Consider the following 27832-nt stretch of genomic DNA (forward strand, 5'->3'; position numbering starts at 1 on the left):
ATAATAATAAGTTAATGTTTATTTCATTATACTTGTTTTAGCATTTTTAGTTTTTAATTGAATCGCTAAATTAATCATAGTTATTTAATGCCAAAAGCCGTTTGTATTATTGTTTTATGTTGTTTTATGCTCAACTAACTGCAATGTCTCAAGAACAACAACAAAAACAACAATATAATGATGATGACAATAATAAAAATAATAGGCTAATAATAATAATGATAATACATTTTGTTGTTATTGAATAAACGTCTATTTAATTATAGTTACGTTTGTTTCGTTTTTGATAATGCGAATGCAAGTAGATTTGATATTTTATGTAGTTTGCTGTACATCCTGTTTCATCAGCCAAATCCACAACTTCTTTTTAATTTAGCCTAATATTAAAGATGATCGTAAATAATTAAAGCGAAAATGCGTTGGTAAAGAGCATGTAGTAGTTATTGTTTGATTAACTGTTTATCAGCCTATCTGTCTCACTTTCCATCTTTTGAATCCTCATTCCACAGGTGAATGAATGCCCGTGTGCACGCGCACACGCAGACTCGCGCGAAAACAGTGAAAGTGCTCATCGCGCAAGCGCGTGACGGGAAAACCATGGCGGATTCAGGAAGCGAGGATATAGCGGTGATAGGGAACACAGATCTAACTCCGTCGGAGTCGGAGAACAACATAAAGAACGTCAGAAAGCCAGTAGGTTAACCCCCTCTTTTTTAAAAAAAAAATAAGACCGATGTGCTGTTTTGTAGATGTCGCGCACGCTGAAATGAGAGCTCGCGAGCTGACGAAAGGGGTCAGTGCTTTGGGTCATGAACTATCACTTCTGTATTGCGAAAATATAAGCATATTTGTGTGACAACACACAAATGAGACATGCATGTTGTTTTTTTTATATTACAAAACTTATTCACCTTAACTATAGAGCGTTACATGAGTATGAAGTTGGTTTACATCATGATGATTCTATGTCAATGAGAAGCCTTTGCCACGTATTTGGTAAACAACCATGGTCACATGCACTCAATTATATATCATTATATAATTTCTTTAATTATATGTAAATCTGTAGTTTTTCGTTGTGTTGGTTCTTTTTGTTTACTGGTCCTTATGGTTCTTTATGGGTTGAGGTCCAATATTTACTTTTTTGACAGCTCACAACTTGAATTTGATCTGGCTTGCCTGCTAATGATCTATGATAATATCTATGAACTAGTTACATCCATCCATGATAGAAGTCCTAGGCTGACTGTGTTTATCTCTTGTTAAATCTTTAACAAGCATAGTGAGCATTGTGATTTTCTAGTTGTACTTAAACTTTCAGATGATCGAAAAAGGGACAAGTCTTCTGAAAAGGATGGAGATCAGTGTGGCTGAAGCAGAAAAAAGAACAGGGAAGAATGCTGTCAACATGCAGGAGACTTACACAGTGTATCTTATAGAGACGAGGTAAGATGCTTTGCTTGATTTTCTCAGTGCTGCCTCTCATAATTGTTGACATAATGAGACTCACCCTGTCAGAAATTATGTCATTTCATACTAGTCCGTGCACACCATGCATATGGAATTACCATTGATTTATTACATTTAAACTGTAGTTCAGAGCATACTAACTAGACACAAGATATTGAAACTGCCCTTGCATACAGCTAACACCAAACCTCACCATGTCACTTTTATAGCTATTGTATATGATCTTCTCCTCTTGACTATATCATAAAGGCCAGGGCCTTTGGCTTTTGAATGAGATTTGTCTGATGTGCTGTTTGACTGATGAGCTGAACTGAAACCTTGTGTTTTTTTATGCAAGTCAGTTTACATGCAACATCAAACTGATGAAAATAATATTTCCTATCTTGTGACTAGTGATCAGCCTGGTCGATTAATCTGCCAGTTTTTGGCCATTATGAGATTAGGCCTGCAACTAACGATTATTTTGATAACCGACTAATCTAACGATTATTAGAATGATTGTTCGACTATTCGGTCGGTTGCAACGATTAATCATTAGCTCTTAACCGACCGTTTTCCATTTAAAATATCTAAAAATCCCTAAAACAAGATACATTTACTGGAGAAGCAACATATTAGATATTTAGACTTGCTTTCAGAGAATGTATTTTGTATATAAGTGCATTTTTTTCACTTGTTCATATTTCTGCCAGTGCAGTAAAGAAAAAAATATACTCATATACGAGATATATTCTCTAAAAGCAAGTCTAAATATCTTATATGTTGCTTCTCAGGTAAATGTATCTTGTTTTAAGTAGGCTATTTTTTTTTAGATATTTTAAAATATTAAATATTGTATTGAACATTCTCCAATAGCTATTTTTTCTTCTGCAGTATAGCTCCGAATGTAAATGTACGTTGTTTTAAAGGAGTTTTAGATATTATTTTTGGAAAACAAGCCAAAAAAGACGTATTTTGTTGCAGTGTATAAAGGGCCAAGGCTACACTCTCTCACCCTTATGTTCACTTTGATCCATCTTTAACTCACAAAAACAAACCCTCTCTTCTTAATAGAGCTGAGTATCGCCGATTTTCTTCACAACAAGATGCACACTGTGACACATAGGCTACAGTATATTATGATTCAATACGTCGCAAGCCATCACGTTATAATCTAGCTGAGTAAGTGCACACGAGGTACGAGTGTCCCTGCGCCAGAGTGTGCATCAGCCAGGTGCAGTTTCAGTCTCTCCCCCTTCACGTGACTCATAGAAGCGGCACTGACCGCACAGAGAAATGCCATTTTCGTTGTTTGTTTATGACCCACTTCCTTATTATTTGAACTTTAATAAGGGATGCATTAAAGAGATAATGCCAGGTCGTTTGCTTTTTAGACGCTCTGACATGCAGGTTTTGCTAAAGTGGAATGCCAGATCCGGCTCTGCTTTATTTCACGATGACAGTGCTTCTGTATTTACTTCTTTTGTATTTTTGCATTATAATTCCCTCATACTTTGCGATTTACATCACCTGAAGCTGTTTGGAAAGTTAAGAGTGCATCTGGACATGTGCGGTGTTCCACTCGCGCACCATCATTAGAGCTTCATGTGATCGCATGTTACGTTAAATGAGATCAAACGACTATTCGAGAACGAAAATTTTTAATCGACGATTTTCGACTAATCGTTTCAGCCCTATATGGGATGATCGAATTGGCCAATAACCACATCTGGTTAATCTGCCAATTGACAGCAAGTGTTTGTATGTTAGTTCCCCCATGTGTCCGTTCCATAATTTACCGACAGCTTTCTAAATGCATGTTTTTTTGTTTCTAAATGTAATCTTTTTTATTTTATTTTTATTTTGAGTAAATATTGTGTAAAATAAGTGTTTATTTTATTTCAGCAATTGTTTGTATGTCTCATTTGTTATCATTAAAGGAATGGTTCACTCAAAAAATACAAATTCTCTCATTTACACACCCTCATGCCATCCCAGATCTGTATGACTTTGTTTCTTCCGCAGAACACAAATTATGTTTTTTAGAAGATTATCTCAGCCCTGTAGGTCCATACAGTGCAAGTGAATGGTGAACAAAAATGTTAAGCTCCAAAAAGCACATAAAGGCAGCATAAAAGTTATCCATAAAGGCCAAACTATACTTCAGTTTTCCACATTGCTGATTGTTCCACGCACAGTGTGCGTGACACAGTTACCCATTACAGATCTAAATTTGGTATATTTACAAATTTAAATATACATTTTCCTTGTGAATATGAATAAGATAAGGCAGGTTTACACATTGGTTTTCTGAATTAATTCTGGTCACTTAGTATTGGCACAGATATACACAAAACATCAAAGCCACGGCACACTAGACCAGTTCAGAAAATTTGTAAGTTAAAGCGGAGCTGGAGAGACCATCAGATTTCCTCCTCTGAAGTCCATCCTCTTCATACTGAATGTTTACACAAGACTTCTTCCTGGACTAGGTGTGCCAGTTAACACATTCTCTACAGTGCTAAATATCCTAAAAACTAAAGAGAAAAATATCCCATTGGACAGGAAGTGACATGCAGCAGAAGTACCACTTTCACCTTTCGCTCTCACCAACCCCCCCGTCACCCTGCCAAGTTTTGCTTTGAAAAGCGGGACGTGTCATTTTGGAGAGAGTGATGAGTCAACAGTTCAGGCAGATGTGCTTTGTCTGTGTTTCCAGCAGAGCCAAACACACATGCTGGCCAGAGAGCAATAATTATCACATGAATTCAAAACAATACTTAGTGGTCAAACTGATACTTATTTGTGGAACAAATGCTTTTTTAAATTGTATTTATTTTTTTAACAAACTTGTTTTTTGGTATCATCCTGCAACCGGAAAAGTACATGCAGAACTAGATTTGTACATTTTACATTGTGCAAGCATGTAAGTGGTGCTTGCCTTTTTCACTGTTCACTTTTATTGCATCATCTGTTGCATCTTTTTAACATGCAATGAAAGTGAATGGTGACTGAGGCTAACATTCTGCCTAACATCTCCCTTCGTGTTTAGTGGAAGAAAGAAAGTCTTTATGGTTATAGAAACATAGTGATGCTTGACTTAGCAAGCACAGCTAAAAATTCTTGCCTATATCACATCATTATGCTTGGAGATAACTCCACAGTGCTGTATTGTTGCTCATTCCCATAAAAGGGAAACACATGTTTTTGTAAGGTCCATATGGAAGGCCTACTGCATACACACACACACACACACACAGTATTTATGTAGATCAGGCCATAGAGAGCAGTTTGGTGCCACTAATCTTAGGGAAAATCGTACAGTGAGAGTGGAGAATGCCTCTCAGCCAATCCGCACTTTCTTTTACTTTGATTTCATTGTGTATTATTTGTGTGAAGCACATTATATGTTCTCATTTCTTCCCTGGAGCCCTCTGGATGTTGAGCACTTATTTCAAAGTCTCGACCCTCTCCTCTTCCTCTCTCGTGTCATACATATTCTTTCCAATATCTCTTAAATTTTAGCATTTTCTTGTATTTTTCCCTAATGTATTATTCAGGGTTCCCACAACCTGAAAATATCAGGGAATTTAATACTTGTGATTTCCGAGGCATGGAAAAGTCATGGAAATTAAAGTCAACGTGAAACCCTGTTTGGAACATATTTCACTTCTGCATTCTGACATGTTCGGGGTGTATCGGGATATTTAACGAGAAAAACGTTGGGCGGGACTTGATTTATACATCAGGATTTGATTGGATTGTGGAAAAGTCGCATTCAGTACCAGCACTGAACCAGACCTAAGTGCAAGTTGGCTACAACAAACAATTTGGCTATCGGTTAATATTGTCTAATTACTGGCCCAAGTGACATCATCTGAAATAGAAAAAAAATTCAAAGGAAGAGCATTTTATTACATTTTATTAACGATTATGGTTTTTTTTGGGGGGGGGGGGCATTCAGTGAATAATCATTCACAATAAGACCAGGGACATTGAATAAGAGAGTAAATTATGAGTCTATTATGATTTCATTTTCATCAACAAAAGCTTGTATTTATAGTGATATTTCCAGTTACGCTCAGCTCAAAAATATTTACTTGGCTAAAAATAGCTCTTTATGAACGCAGTCTTTAAAAATGATCCTAAAAAAAAATCTGTATCCGGTTATCCCGTATGATCAGAAAGTCATGGAAATTCGATCTCTGTGGTGTTTATATCAGATTCATTTTATTTCAGATTCAAAATTCAGCATAACTTTTAACCAATCTCACCTTTACCAGTGAAGTGTTTTTAATATTTTAGAGAAATTGGTATATCCACGTTTATGCAAACTCTAACACACTTACCCTAACTTTACATTGAAAGGTTATTTCAAATCATCTAGTGGTCTATTCATTTATCATATTTTTCTCATAGGCCAGTGGATGCTGCTTTGGAGGGGACCAATCCTGTCCCAGATTGTCTTTGGAGGCGTTACAGCGAGTTTGAGCTCCTTAGAAACTATTTATTAGTCACCTATCCATTTGTGGTGGTTCCACCTTTGCCTGAAAAATGGGTAAGCAAACAGGATGCTTTGGTTACTGCCACTTGACCTGTATATTTGATTTGCATTCATACATTGTAACTTCATACGTTTGATTGGTGTAACAGGCTGAATTTGTTTGGCACAAGCTTTCGACAGACAACATGGATCCCGATTTCGTTGAGAGGCGTAGGGTCGGACTGGAGAACTTTCTGCTCAGAGTGGCATCGCACCCAGTCCTGGCCAGTGACAAGATCTTCTATTCGTTCCTCACAGAGGTAGAGTGCTCTCACTGACACTGTCTAGAGGAAGTTGTTACTTTAACAAATATGTATAAAAAAAAATTTCAGAATGGGCACAAGATAAAGTGAAATGATGTTTGTGCAATTTCCATACTGTTGCCAGCACGACGCATTAGTATGATGATCATGATTCTTCAAAATTTAAACTACAGATCATAAAGGATTGATTGGCGTATTTCCCGCATATAGATGTTTTTCTCAATCTCAACACGTCTTTTTAAAGTCCACAATGAATCTTTTGTGTGTTGCGTTCACACTCCGTCATTGATTTTCGCTTAACATTTTGTACTGTATTTATCCAATAGTATTTCTCTAATCCCATCCTTTTTTTTGTCTATTAACACTGTTTACTAGATGGTGAATTCTTGCTAACATGCTGTTGCATTATGGGCTGTTAACGTGTTAGACTTGTTTTGAAGTGGTTTCAGAGCGATCATGCAACTTTGCTCCCCACTCCCCTTCAACTCCACATTGCTCACATACTCTGATCTGCATTTGGAATAGTTGACAGGATGTTCATGTTGGTCCTGGCCTTCAGTCATGTTAAATTCTGCTATTGTGAAGAATCGATTTTAGATTTCCACATGTTACAGATGCTGTTGTTTGAACAGAATAAAACATTGTTTTAACTGGCATATCATGCTGATAATTCTCTCTGTCAGTGTCAGATATTGACAGATATCCCTTCTCTGCCCCACAGGAAAATGGTTGGAAGGAAACAGTGTTTGAGACAGGATTTCAGGCAAAGGTAAAACATAACTTTAAGTTCATTGGGTTCTTTTGTTCTTTAAACATCTACCAGTAGCTCTCTAACTGTTCATATTTTGCTTCTCACCATAGTTTAATTAGCTGTGTTGAGAAGAAGCTGACTAAATAAATTCTGTGTAGATTTCAAACAAATACTAGATTCTATTTCCTAAAGACATTAAGGCAGCTATAGTATAATAGTAATAGTAGTTTTAAAATAATAGTTTTAAAGTTTTAGTTAAGCTTGAGTTTTTGGCTTTGGTTCTGTGTAAATGAAATGCTATATATAGGCTATGCAAGGAAGACAACACCAGTTATGATTTAATTTGCAAATAAATGTAAGAATGAAGACCAGTCATAACTCGGTATTAGGGGTGTAAAAAAAGATAGCATTGTATCGTACAATACGACGCTCACGATTCACAAGTAATTAAAACCAAGCAGCGCAACATTGAGAGCTGCAAAACAGTCTCCTCGCCGGAGAGGCGGTGCTGAGCGCTCACAGGACAACAGAGCAACACACTTGCAGTACAAAGGCAAGAAGATCTATGGTAAGCGCCAAGTAGGTACAGCTTGTCCAATTTGCCAAACAATAGTCTCATGTCCAGGCGCTACAGACATGAAACATGTCGTTTTATTTACGCTGGCATCACCGCTTAAATCGGTGGATTTGCAATGCAGAAACACAGCAACTGCAAAGTTGTACCTCTCCCAGTTGACACGGAGCATGACACTGAGCAGGATGCTCATAAGTAACAAAAACAAGCTTATTCAAAAAGCTGACAATGTAAGAAACCCGCGATTACATGAGACTTATTATTCTCTGGTTTTGATGTCGAAATGTAAACGGGTATGAGGACAACGCTTGCGCATATGTTATAAGCCGGTAATAACGCTGGTAAAGTTTATATCCAACATGAAAAAAAATGATGTGTGCTTATCAGTTTTTGCTCAAGCTGCTAAATAATACTGGATTATGTACATATATAGTAAAGCCAGAGATCAGGTTCCTCTTGAGTGTTTTTTCACCACTAAATAACATTGATAAAAGTTTTTTCCTTGCTACAGTCACTTTAGCTTGCTCTCTGGGGGCTTGGTTTTCTAAAAAGCTGCTTTGAAACAATGTGTATTGTGATAAGTGCTATACAAATGTAAATGATTTGAGTGAAGACAAACAAATGTTTCTCAAGAAAAACATGAAAATTGTGAGTTCATGAGTTTTCCTCATTACAGTCAAACAAAATAAATGCAGTGATGTGTAATTTATGATTTAAAACACATTTATGTTGAAAGCGAAACATTTGTGGGCGCGGTTTTTTTATCGTATCGTGAGGCATTGCATCGTATCTTGAAATTTGTGTATCGTTACATGCCTACTCGGAATGCAAATATTATGATCACGTTATATTTTGAATGCTGAACGTTCTATCAGTGTCTTTTAAGAACAAAAAAAGCTGGCACACCCAAAGCTGAAATTATCTACAAACAGAGCCTGTACATTAAAGCTGAAGTGTATAATTTCTGTGCTACCAAACTTTCCGCATACTCCCCCTGTCTGCTGTTAATCGAACAAACCGATAGTCCCGTCCCCAAACTCATGGCATTGGCTGAGTCGTTGTTATGTCGGGCTGGATGGGCAGCTCAAACAAACAGAGTGCCACAGAGACACAGTATTTACAGGTTTCAAGTTAATCAACCTACAAATGGCTTTCTTTCTAGTCTTAACATATTAAGCTGGGATAGGAGTCAAGTCATTTTTATTTGAATACCGCTTTTCACAACACACATCGTTTCAAAGCAGCTTTGAAAACAGAAAATGATGCAGTAACAGAAAATGATGCTGTGATGTCTTAAAGTCCTCATTGTGCAGATTAAATGAATAACGTGATTGAAAATCACACCTTAAAAAGTAATGTCTTGTTTATGGAGAAAAATAACTTTGGGAGAAACCAGGCTCAGCTGGGGGAACCAGTTCCCCTCTGGCTATATAGCATAAATATAACGCCAATATTAGTTATCTATGTGTAGTACAGGTCTGTTTTTATTTGAGTAAACGGAGTAGATGTTGGTGGGCAATGTTTAAAACTAAAGGATCAGAGAATGTATTTTAACACTGAAAAAGTTACACACTTCAACTTTAAGTAGTTTGGGCTAAAATTAATTGCAGGAGTTTAATACTAACACCCTGTCTACACCAGGCAGGTCTGTTGAGCCGATGGCTTGAGGCTGTTTACACTGGACGTGTTGAAGCAAACGTTCTTTTTTTTTTTTTTTTTTTTTTTTTTTTTAATCCCCTTTTCTCCCAATTTGGAATGCCCAATTCCCACTACTTAGTAGGTCCTCGTGGTGGCGCGGTTGGAACCGTCAATCCGCGCATCTTATCATGTGGCTCGTTGTGCATGACACCCCAGAGATGCCGCATGTGGAGGCTCATGCTACTCTCCGCAGTCCACGCACAACCATGCGCTTCATTGAGAGCGAGAACCACTAATCGTGACCGCGAGGTGGTTACCCCATGTGACTCTACCCTCCCTAGCAACCGGGCCAATTTGGTTGCCTGTGAGACCTTGCTGGAGTCACTCAGCACACGAAGTAAACGTTCTTATTTGTATTGAGCCGCAATGGACGTTTCCAGTGTAGACCGCTTCACTGATTATAATGGGATCTATTTGCTTTTGATGTGACATGATGCGCCGCTCTCGTCTAGTGTAGGCAGGGTGTTAGAGTTATGAGTATTATTAGGGTATGACAAACCTTAACCATATATTTGAGGAATATCAACAGAGTGATGCCTTGCAAGCATTGTTAATAACAGTGTGTGAAGTGGCCGAATTGCTACTACAGTGAGAAATCTGTTATCGGTGTACTTAATGTAAACAAGCACAGGAAGTCTGTTGGACCGGTCTGGATCAAACCCGTAAGAGCAGCAGAATTTTAGGTTATCAGATAAACACTGCTATATGACAGAAATACACAGAATATTATTGCCGTATTGCAGTGTTTATAGTGTATGATCCCAGTAGTTTGAAAAGATTGTCGTAAGGAGAGGCTTTAATCCCGCTTTACACCATCTGAACAAACAAAGCACAAACATGAATCTGTCCATCAATGTTTGCCTTGTGTCCTCTTTACAGGCTGATTCAAGATTAAAGGCTTTAAACGCCACATTCAGAGTGAAGAATCCAGACAAGTAAGTCATTTTTGCAGACAGCATTAGAGTGTGTCGTCTTGAAGTGTGAATGAAGTGCATAAAGACATGGCTGTACTGTTTGTTAACTGAACAGTGTTAAGTGAGACTAACCTTGAGCCATTTGTATGTGCGTGCGTGCGTGCGTGCGTGCGTGCGTGTGTGTGTGTGTGTGTGTGTGTGTGTGTGTGTGTGTGTGCGTGTGTGCGTGCGTGCGTGCGAGTGTGTGTCACAGACGTTTTGCAGAAATGAAACACTATGGAGATGGGCTGCAGTCTGTTATATCCCAGCTGCTGAGAGTTCGGGCGGTGAGTGTAAACAACTGAATGTGCAGCTCGAACTCTGACAAATTCTCTCAGTCCAACAAAATACTAAATCAAATACATATAAAATATGTTTACATTTACTAACATGATTCAACTCTTCCTTTTTAGAGAGCAGCTGATCGCCTATATGGAGTCTACAAAGTGCATGGAAATTATGGAAGAGTCTTCAGGTGACGTTTTCTTTAAGGAATAGTTCACCCAAAAATGACGATATTTTTTTCGTCATATACTCACCCTCATATTGTTCTAAACCCATATGAACTTCTTTATTCTGTGGAAAACAAAAGGAGATGTTTTGCAGAATGTCCAGGCTGCTCTTTCCCATAAAACGAAAGTAGATAGTGAACACCTGTATATCAAGCACCATAAAGGCACCATAATACTACCACCATAAAAGTAGTCCATACAACTTGTATGCTATATTTAAAGTCTTCTGAAGCTATGTGATAGATTTGTGTGATAAATAGATCGAAATTTAAGTTGTCCAATGAGCTCCCATTGTCCTGTAGTTTTATCTTGAGAAGGATAAGCATTTTTATGCTTCCTCAACAGTCATCACAATATTGTGCCCTCATTTTGAAGGAGTCAGACATGTTTTATGAAGTACTCTGTATACTGTTATTGCAAAAAGCGTTTTTTGGCCAGTTCAGTTCTTTTGTTATTGTGTAGCTTTGGTCTGCTGCAATGGCTTACTGTGACTCTTTGTTTGTTTTGGACAGTGAGTGGAGCGCCATTGAGAAAGAGATGGGAGATGGTCTCCAGAGCGCCGGCCATCACATGGACGCGTGAGTTCACAGCACACTCATGAGTCTTCGTTTTTTGCTCTCTTGGGGCCGCACAAACTCAGGTTGCCTTTAAAAACTCAAATAAGATTATCAGATCCTTCAAGGCTGTTCACACAGAATGTGTTCTTGTGTTAAAAAAAAGCTAGATGCAATAAATAGAACAGAATGCAGTTACCTTGAGACATGTTTTTAAAGGTTGACATGGCATTTTTAAAATGGTGAAAGTGTCTTTTATTACTTGGGGTGTATGGAACATATTCCCTTCTGAGTTCCTTATAGCAGATTAGAGTGTTTTTTCTTTATTAATTTTGAGGTGGGGGTGGGGCTGCTGAGTGCTGATAAAAACAAAAAGGAGTGATTTGTAAATTATATTCATCCTGTGTTATATTGAAAGCACTCACAACAATCCATTATTTGATGTTTTACCCTTTTTTTGGGGGGGAGTAATATACACTCATTTCAAATCATCTGATTGCAGTACGCTCCAAAAATGTTGGGAGAGTCGAGTGTTTACCACTGTGTGACATCACCATTTCTTCTCATAACACTTACAGGTTTTTAAAGGGTTAGTTCAACCAAAAATGCAAATTCTTTCACCCTCATTCCATCCCAGATGTCTATGACTTTCTTTCTTTAGTAGAACACAAAAAGATTTTTAGAAGAATATCATAGCTCTGCAGATCCATACAATGCAAGAGGATGGTGATCAGACCTTTTAAAGCTCCAAAGAGCACAGACAGTCATTGTAAAAGTAATCCATAGGACTCCAGTGGTTAAATGAATGTCTTCTAAAGTGATACGATCGCTTTGGGTGAGAAGCAGATAAATATTTACGCCCTTTTACTATTATTGTGTAAAAGTAGGGACAGTATGAAAAATGCTAGTAAAAACAAAAAGGTGTGATTTGTAAATTATATTCAGCCTTTGCTATATTTAAACTAAACATTATATGATGTTTTACCTTGTGAATTTCATTGTTTTTTGAAAATGTACAGGAATTTCAAATCAGATGATTGCAACACGCTCCAAAAAAGTTGAGACTGGGGCAGTTTAAGATGAGTTGAAATAACAAGGCAATGGGAAACAGGAGATGTGAAACAGGTGAGGCAGTCGTGTCATAGTATATAGGGAGCCAAATACAGCCTAGTACTTCAAGAGCAAGGATCATTTGAGATTTGTCAATTTGCCAACTGATGCTTCAGCAAATAATCCAGCACTTTGAGAACAATGTTCCCCAAAGACAAATAGGAAGGATTTGGGGCATTTCACCCTCTACAGTGCACAATATAGTTAAAAGATTCAAGAAATCTGGTCAAATCTCTGTGCGTAAAGGGCAAGACGAAAACCACTTCTGAATGCGCATGATCTCTGATCCCTCAGACATCACTGTCTTAAAAAACATCATTCATCTGTAATGGATATCATGAACATGGGCTTGGGATTACTTTAGTAAACCTTTGTTAGTCAACACCACTCGCCGCTGCATCCACAGATGCAAGTTAAGACTTTACTATGCAAAGCAGAAGCCCTACATCAACACTGTCCAGAAGTGCTAATGACTTCTCTGGGCTCGTTCTCATCTTAGATGGAAAGTAGAACAGTGGAACTGTGTTTTTTGGTCCAAAGAGTCCACATTTCAAAAAGTTTTTGAAAAACAAAGCTGTTGTGTTATCCAGGCCAAAGAGGAAAAGGGCAATTCAAGCTGTTATTAACGTCAGGTCCAAAAGCCAGTGTCTGTATGGGCCAGGGGTGTGTCAGTGCCCATGGCATGGGTAACTCACACATCTGTGAGAACACCATGAATGCAGACAGATATGTAAAACCTTTGGAGCAGCATATACTGCCATCCAGCACCATCTTTTCCAGGGACGTCCCTGCATTTTCCAGCAGGACAACTTCAAACCACATACTGCCCAGATTTCAAGTGCATTGCTGTGTGAGCAGAGAGTGTGGGTGCTAGATTGTCCTGCCTGCAGTCCTGACCTGTCTCCAGTTGAGAATGTGTGGTGCACTATGAAGCTCCCCATACGACAACGAAGACCCCGTACTATTGTGTAGCTAAAGACCTACATAATGGATGATTGAGGGACAATTTCACTTTCTAAACTTAACAAACTTGTGTCTTCAGTGCCCAAATGCTTAATAAGTGTTATTAGAAGAAATGGTGATGTTTCACAGTGGTAAACACTCGACTGTCCCAACTTTTTTGGAGCGTGTTGCAATCATTTGATTTGAAATTACTGTAAATTTAAAAATAACAATGAAATTCACAAGGTAAAACATCATATAATGTGTAGTTGTAGTGCTTTCAATATAGCAAAGGGTGAATATAATTTACAAATCACTTTTGTTTTTATTAGCATTTTTCATACTGTCCCAACTTTTGCGGAATTGGGGTTGTAGTTCCACTTGCTCTCAAATGTGCTTTCATGAGAGGACGAGTACATGCAGCCTCTTGCATAATATAGGCGCATTGGCATGTTCAGGTGAGAACTGATGCGATACAACAACAAGTGCAGCTCTGTTTATTTACAACAGAACGCTGTTCACAAGCTTAATTGGTTTTGCTTTCAATTGAAGATGCCAACATGCCTACATCACACGAGAGGCTGTGTGTACTTGGTACTCTCATGAACACGCATTGGAGAGCAACCGGGAGTAAACAATTATGAAGGTAATTGGTGCATGGTCCGAGATGAGAATTGGATGGATTTCAGTATTTGATGTGTCTGAGATACGAGAGTTTCTTGTTAAAAGAAGTCAATTTGTGAATAAGATTGGGTGAAATTTTTTTTATTCTGTAGAAGTAGGATTTTTAAGTCTCAAGCTTTGACAAAGTCCAAATTCTGACATACATTTGCTTAATCACTTCTGCAAGGTACCAATTTGAAAAATAAGATGAATTAGCAGATTTGTCCAATGATGGATTGATAACTGTATTTAAGTCTCCTGCTATAATGATGGTTGAATGTGAGAAGTCGAGCAGCAATGAAAAAGGGTTATGGAAAAAAGTTTTCATCATCTGCTTAGGAACCATAAAGACGTAATGACCCTCTGTGTCCGCTATTGTTGTTTTGGGAATAATTGGTATTTTTTAGTAACTAGGATGATGAATTGCATTGTCTGTCTGTAGTTTTTATGTTCTGATTCTAAAAGGTGAGTTTCTTGTAATAAGCATATGTCTGACTTTAATTTGTTTTTAGATGGTTTAATATTTACTTGTCACAAGTCTATAATTTGGAGTCCAAGTCAATTCTCAAGTAAATTACTTATAAGTCTAAATTGATTGAGTCCGAGTCACAGAGTCTACCTGACACACATGCAAAATAAGACACAGGCCACTTTATGAGCCATTCTCATGTAGCCTTTATTGGATTAGTCTAAGATTTTATTGCAGTTGCTTTTGATTGCATTTCTCCTACTTGGGCTGATTCTGTTACCCTTGGAGAGCTCATTGAAGGATCTGAAATACAAAGGTGCTGTATGATGCACCCCAGGACTCTCCTGTGATTCTACATGTGTGTGCTCCTGGAACTGAGCTGTAAAACACATTTGCCAGATTGATCTTAAACCTCTCCGATTTCCATTCAGGGCTCCCCCTTTACAAGTAGCCAGTAAGGTGAGTCCTTGGGAGGCTCAGGTTTTGATTTGGCTGGCAGACAGCTCTGCAAATCTCCGGGAGCCATGGCCAAAACATTTAGCAGCATTTATTTTTTATAACCTTATGTTGCAGTAGTTTCGTTAGCGAGTCTTGAACCAGCCCACTTTGTTTCTTCACTTGTTTTTATTGCTGTCTGTTCTGATGGATTCCAGATTGCAGTACTCAGCAGAAAGGTCAAAGGTCAGAGCCCAAAGCACTGCCTGTCTGTCTCCAGACTGCATTTGGCAGCTGTCAGCCTGTGTTATGGATCATGTTGCTCACGTATTCCAAAAAATTACTCAAAATGCCCAATACAGGCTTGCTGTGGGTTTTCCATTACAGTAGTTCCACAAAGTTTACCACCGATTTAGAGTAGATAATACTAGAGGTCGACCCATACTGGATTTTGCTGATACTAATAATTAAGGTGGTGGAAAAGGCCGATAACCGATTAATTGGCTGATATTTTTTAATTACATTTAAAGAATGTTAAAAAATGCAGAACTATCAACTATAAACAAGCCCGAAACACACCGGGGACTTATTTTGAAATGACAGAGACTTGGCCCTGTTAAAATGTTCTATATTTAAATATTAAACAAATGTACATTTTTACAGCCTAAACTGTATATTCACCAACTGAAGGGTTTTTGTATATATATACTTTACCAGATGAGGTTTAATGAGGAATAAGGTTTATTATTATTCATAAGATGTGAAGTTGGAGACATGATGTATGTGGTAACGGTGCATGTTTCCATATAAATGCATTTTGATGGTATATATCTCAATTTTTAACAGTAATAGTATACAGTATAGTATACATCTTGATCACCATTTTTGCAGGAAAAAAAAGAAAACATAGTTTAAATATTAAATAATTATGTGGTAATGCTCTTTTGGGATAATCCATTTAATTAAATACTTTAACAATGAAAAGCCATTTGATTATTTTCTTTTTTTATTTGGAACTTGTTAGACACAAAACAAAAGTTAAGATTATTTATAAAAAATGAAAAAATCTGGCAAAAACAGCTTCACATTATGTAACTAAAGACTCAAAGCAGTAAAATATTATAAAACAGATAGATCTGACTCTAAAATCTATTTACAGTTTAAGTCAGATGTTTACATACACCTTCGCCAAATACATTTAAACTCAGTTTTTCACAATTCCTGACACTTAATCATAGAAAACATTCCGTCTTAGGTCAGTTAGGATCACTACTTTATTTTAAGAATGTGAAATGTCAGAATAATAGTAGAGAGAGTGATTTATTTCAGCTTTTATTTCTATCATCACATTCCCAGTGGGTCAGAAGTTTACATACACTTTGTTAGTTTTTGGTAGCATTGCCTTTAAATTGTTTAACTTGGGTCAAACATTTTGGGTAGCCTCCAACAAGCTTCTCTCAATAAGTTGCTGGAATTTTGGCCCATACCTCCAGACAGAACTGGTGTAACTGAGTCAGGTTTGTAGGTCTCCCTGCTCGCACACGCTTTTTCAGTTCTGTCCACAAATTTTCTATTGGATTAAGGTGAGGCTTTGCGATGGCCAATCCAATACCTTGACTTTGTTGTCAAGGTATTGTTAAGCCATTTTGCCATAACTTTGGAGGTATGCTTTGGAGTCATTTGGATAAGACCCATTTGCGACTGAGCTTTAACTTCATGGCTGATGTCTTACATTTACATTTATGCATTTGGCAGATGCTTTTATCCAAAGCAATTTACAGTGCCCTTATTACAGGGACAATCCCCCTGGAGCAACCTGGAGTTAAGTGCCTTGCTCAAGGACACAATAGTGGTGGCTGTGGGGATTGAACCAACAACCTTTTGCTTACCAGTTCAGTGGTTTAGTCCACTACGCCACAACACCATGTCTATTTTCTGAAGTGCACCAGTCCCTCCTGCAGCAAAGTACACCCACAACATGATGCTGCCACTCCCATGCTTCACGGTTGGGATGGTGTTCTTCGGCTTGCAAGCCTCACTCTTTTTCCTCCAAACATAATGATGGTCATTATGGCCAAACAGTTCAAATTTTGTTTCATCAGACCAGAGGACATTTCTCCAAAAAGTAAGATCTTTGTCACCATGTGCACTTGCAAATTGTAGTCTGGCTTTTTTATGGCAGTTTTGGAGCAGTGGCTTCTTCCTTGCTAAACAGCCTATCAGGTTATGTCGATAAAGGACTCGTTTTACTGTGGATATAGATACTTGTCTACCTGTTTCCACCAGCATCTTCACAAGGTCCTTTGCTGTTGTTCTGGGATTGATTTACATTTTTCACACCAAACTACATTCATCTCTTGGAGACAGAATGTGTGGTATGCGCATTCTTCCTGAGCGGTATGACGACTGCCTGGTCCCATGGTGTTTATACTTGCATACTATTGTATGTACAGATGAACGTGGTACCTTCAGGCATTTGGAAATTGCTCCCAAGGATGAACCAGACTTGTGGAGGTCCACAATTTTTTTCTGAGGTTTTGGCTGATTTATTTTTATTTTCTAATGATGTCAAGCAAAGAGGCACTGAGTTTGAAGTTAGGCCTTAAAATACATCCACAGGTACACCTCCAATTCAGTACACCTCCTATCAGATGCTAATTGGCTAATTGCCTAAAGGCTTGACATCATTTTCTGGAATTTTACAAGCTGCTTAAAAGCACAGTTAACTTAGTGTATGTAAACTTCTGACCCACTGGAATTGTGATATAGTCAATTAAAAGTGAAGCAATCTGTCTGTAAACAATTGATGGAAAAATTACTCGTGTCGTGCACAAAGTAGGTGTCCTAAATGACTTGCCAAAACTATAGTTTGCTAATATTAAATCTGTGGAGTTGTTAAAAATTAGTTTGAATGACTTCAACCTATGTGTATGTAAACTTCTGACTTCAACTGTATATGGCTGTATCTGAAAGCTTTGGCACCTGACTTACTGCCTTGCTGCCTAATCAGTTAAAGGAATAGTTCACCCAAAATGAAAATTCTCATCATTTATTCGCCCTCTGACTTTCTTCTGCTGAACACAAAGATTTTTAGAAGAATATCTCAGCTCTTCAGGTCCATTCAATGCAAGTCAATGTGGTACAAAACTTTGAAGTCTACAGCACGTAAAGGCAGCATAAAAGTAATCCATACTACTCTAGTGGTTAAATCCATGTCTTTTAGAAGCGATATGATAGGTGTGGGTGAGAAACAAGTTTCTTTTTACTGTAAATCTCCACTTTCAAACAGCCCTCCTAAGTGCTGTTCCCTCCTAAGAGTTCTTCTTTTTTTTGTTTTTGGCGATTCGCATTCTTCATGCATATTGCCACCTACTGGGCATTTATAGTAATAAAGGACTTAAATATTGATCTGTTTCTCACTCACACCTATAATATCACTTCTGAAGACATGAATTTAACCACTGGAGTCTGTATGGCTTACTCTTATGCTGCATTTATGTGCTTTTTGGAGCTTCAAAGTTTTTGACCCTGTTGACTTGCTTTGAATGGACCTACAGAGCTGAGATATTCTTCTAAAAATCTTTGTGTTCTGCAGAGGAAAAAAAGTACACATCTGGGATGGCATGAGGGTTAGTAAATGATGAGAGAATTTTCATTTTTGGGTGAACTATCCCTTTAATGCCATAACTGACAGCTTTTTTTTTAATAAATGGGACTCATAAGGAAACTGGTCTCAGAACGGTTTGAAAGACACCTTATTTTCATCCTAATTCCATATACAGTCTCCAAAGGCAGCATTTTCCAGCTTTTGGACGCAGCCTGTGAGCTGACTTTTGCGCACCTGTGACCACACATCAGTTAAATGGAGTATGCTCGCCAGCCGTAAACAACAAAAATCTGTTGCACCAAAAAACACCCCTAAATAACCAGTCCATCATCATTGCTACTTATTTGGGACACATTCTGTTCCGTATTTTCACATTACCCTGTGTTTTTCATCACTCTCACTTGCAGATAACGTAAAGCAGTCCCGCCCATTGATAGTCGCGCAAATATAGGAAAAAAAAACAGGATAGCGAAATATGTTACATGGTATACAGTTTACCATCGTTCCGCCAAGCACTATGTGACAATTTAGGAAAAACATTTGAGAAACTCTTAGAATGTGTAATCATCTTTCCTTCATACTTTTGCACAGTAAATGCACAATCAGGCACTTTTGTTTGTTGCAGGTATGCTGCCTCTGTGGATGATATTCTGGAGGAAGAGGAGCATTATGCTGACCAGCTGAAGGAGTATCTTTTCTATGCAGACGCATTAAGGTACAGCATTGCATGAATGTCCTCCTCTTATATGTGAACCGTTGCATGCCGAATGCAAGCTGTTATAACAGAGAGCCTTGTGAACTGGTTAATAATGTTCATGACTCCTGTTGAAATTGCACTCTTCTCTGAACTCTTGGGAGCTGATGGCCTCCAATGGCCGATTAAGTTCCACATGCAAGTTTATGTGGATTGTTAACACAACCCCCATCAGTGCCCAGTTTCCTTAGTGATCACACTGCAAGGCACCCATGCTTTCAGTTACCAACTTCCATGAGAACTTCTGTTTAATGGCCGAATATCTGGAGAACTATTTTTAAGAGTTATCAGATATGTTTGCCTGTGCACCCAACCCCTAGTTTGTTTTAATTACATACAAAAAGTAATACTATTTTTGTAAATATTTGAAGTGTTTTTTAGTCATATATTACAAACCCTATTGTGAATGTATCTAACCCTAACCTATTCCTAAACTGCATGCATTTCACTGAACACTAATTCAGTAATAACTAACTTAAATCTCACAAACCTTTAGTACACATAACACACCACCGGTGAATAGCAGTGGCATAGATTTTAGATGTCTGTACTCTGAAAGTGATGCATGGCACATAAATCCTTATAGTCCTTATAAGTTGCAGTATTAAGTCTTTTATCTTCTTTTTGTTGAATAGCAATGCCATTTTAAATCAAGCTATCCTTGATTATTATATTTTGTTTTTTATTATTTTAATTTTAATTTCTTTATTTTTTATTTATTTTTATTTTTTGGTTTATGTGCCTTCACAGGGCAGTGTGTAGGAAGCATGAGCTCACACAGTATGAACTGGAGATGACCGCCCAAGATCTGACCTCTAAGAAACAGCATCGGGAGGAACTCGCCACTGGGGTCAGTGTCCACCAAGTCACATGACACCATTCAAAGATAGGAGAACTCGTATCACCCCTCTTACTTCTGGAATGGGGGACTTTCCAGCGGACTTAAAGGGATAGTTCACCCAAAAATTCAAATATTCTGTGATCATTTACTTATGCTCATATAGTTCCAAACCCATATTATTTTCTTTCATCATAAAAGGAGAAGTTAGGCAGAATGTTAGCGTCAGTCACCATTCACTTACATTTTTCTATACAATAAAATTGCGTGTTGACCAAGGCTGCAAGACTCTAACATTCTGCCTAACATACAGTATCCTTTAGTGTTCCACAGAAGAAAGTCATATGGGTTTAGAACAACATGAGGGTGAGTAAACTTTGACAGAATTTTCATTTTTGAGTGAACTACTACTTTAACTCCATTTTTTCCCCCAACTCAGGCTAACAAATCCATAGCATAACAAAGGTTTAGTATGTCTTAAGGTTTGCATATTCAGTGAAAATTATGGGGCTTGCAGCTTTCTTGAATCAAGTCCATAGACATAAGACATTCTGACCCGATTGCCTAATATGGCTAATTACAGTACTAGGCCCACTTGGCCACAGAATGGGATGAAAATGTTTGACTTCCATATTTCGGCTTTCTGCAAATAAACATGGGAGGTAAAGCGTTGCTTACTCCGACCAGTGGGTGTCATGACATTGCTTTTCCTGTGTAGACGGTACGGACATTCTCTCTGAAGGGTATGACCAGTAAGCTGTTTGGACAGGAGACCCCAGAGCAGAGAGAAGCCAAGATGAAAATGCTGGAGACACAGATCAAGGAAGGAGAGGAACTGGTGAAAGAAAGAAATGCAGAATGCGAGTAAGTGGTGCACTCTTCCCACCGCTAAAAAGTAAAAAAAAAAAATCAGTTAACGACCAACACACAACCAAAATTTTGTGCTGAACGCAATTTGCACTTATTGGTCGGTGCTGACGGCTAAGTTGTGTAAGTTGTGTTGCAGCAGACTACAACAATTTGGCATACTTTACTGAGACTGTAGAGACTATAGATCACTCCACCGCTGTGATCCAGGCACCAAAAACTCTCGACTACTGTACTTTGCCTGGTTACAAATATTTGTTGAATTACTACAGCCATGATTAATAGAAAACGTTATAGTGCATCTGTAACATTAAGTGCTCCAGGCAAATAATACTAATTTCTTTGAATAAAGTGCAACCCATAAAAAGCTTAATTTGTGAAGAAAGGAGAAGTTTTTTGCATTGAAAAGAATGACAATGACTTTAAATACTCACAGAGCAGCATTATTGTAGTGCATTTATGTCATGACAACTCCCGTAAAGATTTAGCATGTTAATATGGGGATGTCATATCGATATGAAATTGGTCTTGGTGGATTAGATCTGCTACGCTGCTGCTGCTGCTGCTGTTGCAGAACAAGTACAGAGACCTGCTGCTGCTAAAACAAACACAGACACACTGAGTTAAGCATGTGGAGCTACTGCTGCTGCTGCACAATTAGAAAATCACAAGACATGCTGCATCAAGCATGTATGACATGCTGTGGAAGGAAATTGGTACTTTAATTCACCAAAGTGGCATTCAGCTGTTCACAAAGTATAGTCAGGAGATTACTGATGTAAAAAAAAAAACAGCACCATCACTATTTGAAAAAAGTCATTTTTTTATCAAATCTAGACAGGCCCCATTTCCAGCAGCCATCACTCCAACACCTTGTCCTTGAGTAATCATGCTAAATTGCTAATTTGGTACTAGAAAATCACTTTCCATTATATCAAACATAGTTAAAGGCAATTTGGTTCGTTAAATGAAACCTCGGCCCCAAAATGCTCTTGCAAAAAAATCCAGCACTATACCGACAGGGCAGTGAACTGGATTTTCACCTCGCGCTGTACACCATGAAGCAAAAATACGCCACTTGAACATATAAAGCTTCCTAGTTGATGGAGCTCTAGCATTCAGAATGGTATCAACCACAGCGAGGGATAACCCATAATTCAAAAGAGCACCCCATTGAGGGGCCATACCCATAACTTCCACAAGTCTGGCCGGGGGTGCCAAATGCTGCCCTGAGCCTGAGACAATACGTCTGTTCTGACTGGAATCTCCCAAGTTATTTCCCCCAGGAGAGAGACCAGAGTCGAAAACCATACTTGAGATGGCCAAAACGGCACCACTAACAGAAGCCAAACCCGATCCTCCCGAACTCTCTGCAGAACTGCGTGCAGCAGACTGATTGGTGGGAACACGTTAAGACGCGTTGTCAGCCAGTGATGCGCCAACGCAACAATGCCCAGTGGTGCTGGGCTCGAGCGGGAAAACCAGAGGGGACAGTGTGATGTCTGGTTCGAAGCGAACAAGTCCACTTCTGCCTTGCCGAACCTTCTCCAGATTTGTTCCATAATCTGAGGATGTAATGTCCACTCTCCGGTCATCAAGCCCTGTCTAGACAGGAGATCCGCCCCCAAATTCAGTCGGCCCGGTACATGCACGGCTCTTAGAGACAGCACATTGTCCCGTGCCCACAGAAGAATGCGACGTGCCAGTCTCAGCATGGCATGAGAATGCACTCCTCCCTGGCAATTAATGTAGGACACCACCGTCCTGTTGTCCGACCGGATGAGGACATGGCTGCCCTGAATCTCCGGGAGGAAAATCTTTAACGCCAGCAGCACTGTGAACATCTCCAGACAGTTTATGTGCCAATATTGCCGCTATTATGTGCTAATACAGCGCCCCAACCCGTGGAGAAGGCGTCTGTCGTTATAACTTTGTGGCGACATATCTGTCCCAATGGAACGCCCGACATCAAAAGGCGTTTCCATGGTAACAGGGTTCGATAGCACCCACGCGCCACTTTGAAGAGATGCATCTGTGGTTGACGTCCCTTTGTGGAGTTCATTCAGCACCGAAAAGGTCTCGCATGCAACATGCCCTGGGAAATGGCAGCGGAAGCCACGACCATGTGCCCCAAAAGGTAGAACACGTCCCACTCTGAACATCGCTAGACATTGGTGAAATGACAGAACGTGAACTGGAAACAGACGTGCCTGCATAGCTCGTGAATCCAGCTCCACCCCTAGAAACAGAGTCTGTAGCCCTGGCAACAGGACACTCTTTTCTAGGTTACACACAGCCATAGATCAAATGGCTGAGAATGACATCTCGATGTTGGGCAGCAAAAGTCTCTGAGTGGGCAAACACCAACCATTCATCGAGATGATTCAAAACGCGGGTGCCTTGAAGCCTCAAAGGCATCAAAGCTGCATCCATACATTTTGTGAAAGTGCGTGGTGCCAGTGCAAGTCCGAATGGAAGGAAGGAAGCAAAATTTATACGCTTGACCCCGAAAGCAAATCTGAGGAAGCGCCTGTGCTTCGGCGCAGTCCGAATATGGTATAAACGTCCTTCAAATCTATTGTCACAAACCAGTCTCCCAGCTGCACTTGTGACATTATTTGTTTCTGCGTCAGCATTCTTCATTAGAGCGAAATTCAAACGTCTCAAAATCCAGAATGGGACATAAGCCGCCGTCTTTTTTTCGGGATCAGAAAATAATGGCTGTAAAAGTCGCATTCTGTCTGAGAAGGGGGAATCTCCTCTATTGCCCCTTTTTCTAAGAGAGAATGAATTTCCCGAATCAAAAACGGGGCTTCCCGAACAGAAACGTCTGTCAGAACAACCCCATTGAACACCAGAAAAGCCTGCCTGAATTGAATTACATAACCAAGCTTTATCGTTCGAAGTACCCAGTTCGAAATGCCCTACAGCTGCTGCCAAGCCGACAAACGGGCAGACAGAGAGATTAATGCATGACTATTGCCTGCAACGCGACTTGTAATCTCTAGATGGCGCGCTTGGCTTACTTTTGGCGACTGCCCCCGAAACAGCGGCACAGCGGAGGGAAGCCTTCGCTCCTCTAGTACTGTGGCTGGTTGAAGGGAATTTGTATTTATGCATAAATGATGAGCACCCTGAATGTATCTACAGCGCTGACAAAATAAACCTTTTCCTGGTGTTTGAACTGGGAAAAGTGTATGAACATTGGGGGGAATGTTTATTTCAGAAAACTGGTTCACCACAGCGGCCCTGGCATTCTTTATGGGGGGACAACGTGTGATGCTTATGTTCACTGTATGTTTTGTGTACACTTGTGCTTGATGAAACCGGTCCCAACATATAATGGGGGAACAACGCGTAGTACCCAGATAGCGAGAAACACCCTCGTGAACAAAAGCATCACCATGACCAACTCCTTCCCCATCGCGAGCCGCGGGGGGAAAAATGAGGGAAATTCCAAACGGAGCCGATATTAGCTCAAAGTATTTCTTAACGCGATGTGCTTGGTTGGACTGCAAAACCATCATGTGTAGATCCAGCAGCTGACTGAAAAGAACGATGTCCATGCCACCACCGGAAAATCGAGCAGAAATAGCAGTGCACGTCTCTTGTCTCGCCAGAATTCCTGTGTAGTCCACGAACGGGCGAAAGACAAAAAAAAAAAAAGTTAAACTATCTTGCATCTCCTGATGGCACCGACAAAGCACGCGCGCGGAGGTTCGCCATCGCCCTCGTTCTGCGGCTGGGCTCACCGGTCAGTGCATGATCCCCTCCACCATGAGCAATGCGCTTCGAACGGGGAGGGTAGAGAGAGAAGGGCTGCTCCTCCATTGTCTTATTTATGTGCGTTCTTCCAGAACGACACAGAAAAAGACAATAGGGACAAAGGGGCCAATTTTTTTCTTTACCTTCAATGACAAATTCTCTCATACAGCGTTTTTAATAGCGATGACTCAAGACTCGCATGGTAAGTCTTTTGCATGCTTGTTCATCAGAAAATTGCTGCCGAGCTAGGCTTCAGAGCATGTCCGACGAGACTCGAGCTTTCGCTAAATGGAAGGGCAACAAACACGAGGAAAAATCCGATGTCCGTTCACACTCTAATCTTCTCAGACACAAAGGCAAAAATCCCAAACTGCCCCTGCATACGGAGCTCCAATCTGGAGGCCATGGAAATGGAACAAGTGGGGATCATGCCTCATGGTGAGAAATTGCGAGCCTCGAACAGTGCCACTGTCCCCGTTGGACCCTTGTAATGTATGGAAAAACCACATTAAAATTGCTCTGAAATGATGCTGTATAAAACTATGTGAATCGCTTCTTAAATTCCATCCTGTGTTGCCATTCAAAAGGGAGAATAATAATGATCCTCACTTTGAAGTAAGTCGTTGGTACAACACAGGCCAGATGAGATCGTGCACTGAAGAACAGAAATTCGGACTAGATGGCGCCAAGTCAAGTGCTTTTATAAAGCCCGTGACATAGCTCCCTAGGGGCATTGCTTAAGCGCCACCAGCCAATAAATTGCCGTGATTGTACAAGGGCTTCAGACCACATGACAATCAGGGCGTGCCCCAATGCGATTACGCAGCTCGAGTTCCTACGAAAGGGAACTCTGGCAGAGCACTGCAGTGAAACCTGCTTACTTGCAAACCAATTTTTTCCCCTTCTACCAAGGGGCCGGATTACAAATACGTAATCTAACAATGTTCACCCCCTTACTCAATTTCCTCATTATTGTGGGTAATCTATGCACGACTAATGCAATGTGCTTTTAAAGATTTTGTGAACTATATTAACATTTTTGTTTAATAGTATTTATAAAAACTAACAATTATTATTGTATAACTTATTTACTAAAACATGCAGTTCAAATGTACAAATTCATGTTCAATTGACAAGCAATATAATTCAAACTTACATTTTCAAGAAAATTAATCTCATCTCATTGTCTGTACATTTGCAACACACACACACACACACACACAGATGAACAGAAAAGAATCATATTTTCAACCTCACATCATAAAACAGCTTATAGGTATTAGTTAAAAATCTAAATATTATCACCAAAATCCAAATAATATCATCAATAACAATGCTGGATAAAAGAACAGAGCATTTCAGTGCATTAATACAAAACATTTGAGCACCACACCAGCCCCGCAACACACATGCATGGAGTGAACAGTCCCGTGCACTAGAGAAACATTCTCACTATTAGCAAGACTTTTCAACAATCGACTGGCCTCTCAATAGCGCATTTCTTTAAAGTTTGTCCCTCTGACAACTACTTTTTGTTTTTATGCAAGCACGAGTGAAACAGTATAAGATGTCTTTGGTAATTCTTGCGCTGTCATGGATTTCGTAAAAAGTTGTGACGTCGATGTATTTTAGCCTTAAAGACCGGTTTACGTATCTCTCATACTGTACGTCTCTTTGATCAGTGGATCAGTGGTGTAAAGGCGAATCAAATTGAAATCTTTAATGACAGATTTTGTATCCAGGCAAACAAAAGGCAAGGGTTTCCCCTGCGCACATTAACGTTAGTGTACACTAGCTCACTGTCTAGCTGAGGTAAAATTTTGCTCAATTTACCGAAGAAATGATGAACAGGTGGGTTAACCTTAACCCTAACCCTGATAAGAACAAGCGACCTCTTCTGGTCAATAGTTGTAATAACATCATAGCCTGAATGCAATCTTTACATAATCCCTTTTTCAGTTAACTAAAATCAGTCCTCAGCCTTGTCCAACGGGCTGTATTCAACGACACTAAACAGTCTGCGGGCTGCCAGATGCCCATCCCTGGCTTTCACCATGTGAACTGTTTGGCTTGACATATCACATTTGAGCTGATTGCCATTCAGAGTTTCATGCCTGAACTTAGTCATTTAGCACCTGGTTAAACTGGATTGTGGGTGATTAGTGAATAAGATGCCTGTTTTTGTGAAAACTGCACAACAGTAGCATAAATGTTTAGTGAACTTGCCCTAAATATTTTCTGTGCATTTCATCCCAGCATGACACCTGTTTGTTTGAATTGAAGAATCTGTTTCATTCCAAGAATGTTTTAAAATCATTGTGTCTTTGTGTGTAGAGAGTTTGTGAAGAGTGCATGGGTGGATATTGAGAGGTTCAAAGAGCAGAAAGACCATGATCTAAGAGAGGCTGTCATCAGTTATGCCATCATGCAGATCAGCATGTGCAAAAAGGTGAGCAATATCAATGCCAAGTATTTTATTTTCTTTGTAAAGTTAGCAAAACACTATACAAGTCTTTTGTGTTTATGGCTGACCAGATTATTTTAAAGTCAATAAGAGAAGTAGCAGATTTGTAACATGTTAAATCACAAGCATGTTGGGCTTTAAGGGAATTCAAGTTTGGAACAACGCTAAAGAGTGCTTCGGTAAGATGTGAAGGTCCAGCCACGACACCAAAACACTAGGAGGCCTTGGAGACATCGATGCAGAGAAGCACACACACTCCTAGAGACTGACCAGCTGGGGGTGGGGGGGTACAGAAGTCTTCTTCTCAGACTTATTTATGGTTGCATTTGTGACTGCACTATTTTGACCCACACAATGGTTGTGAAGGGAAATGGACAATTAATAGCTTAAAGGGATTGTTCACCCAAAACTGAAAATTCTCTCATCGTTTACTCACCCCATGCCATCCCAGATGTGTATGCCTTCCTTTCTTCTGATGAATACAAACAAAGATTTTTAGTAGAATATCTCAGCTTTGTAGGTCCATACAATGCAAGTGAATAGTGGCCAGAACTTTGAAGCTGCAATAAGCACATAAAAGCAGCATTAAAAATAATCCATACGACTCCAGTGGTTTAATCC

General features: G+C 39.4%; 1 protein-coding gene across 2 annotated transcripts; it reads left to right on the top strand.

The window, feature by feature from the left end:
• The first annotated feature begins 557 nt into the window (after window positions 1–557).
• LOC127448508 (sorting nexin-4-like) lies at window positions 558–27720 on the top strand. Of its 2 annotated transcripts, none has more exons than XM_051711115.1 (14): window positions 558–693; window positions 1322–1446; window positions 5869–6007; window positions 6103–6252; window positions 6977–7024; window positions 10158–10213; window positions 10446–10518; window positions 10645–10706; window positions 11256–11321; window positions 19149–19238; window positions 20028–20127; window positions 20834–20979; window positions 27082–27196; window positions 27354–27720. In XM_051711115.1, exons 1-14 carry the CDS (start codon window positions 598–600, stop codon window positions 27399–27401), a joined length of 1314 nt encoding a protein of 437 aa, XP_051567075.1. In that variant the 5' UTR covers window positions 558–597; the 3' UTR covers window positions 27402–27720. The 2 variants fall into 2 exon arrangements, with proteins under 2 accessions (XP_051567075.1, XP_051567076.1); XM_051711116.1 differs by having other exon boundaries at window positions 6124–6252.
• Window positions 27721–27832: the final 112 nt, after the last annotated feature.

The sequence above is a fragment of the Myxocyprinus asiaticus genome, chromosome 11 (assembly GCF_019703515.2).
Source record: "Myxocyprinus asiaticus isolate MX2 ecotype Aquarium Trade chromosome 11, UBuf_Myxa_2, whole genome shotgun sequence".
Taxonomy (NCBI): Eukaryota; Metazoa; Chordata; class Actinopteri; order Cypriniformes; family Catostomidae; genus Myxocyprinus; species Myxocyprinus asiaticus.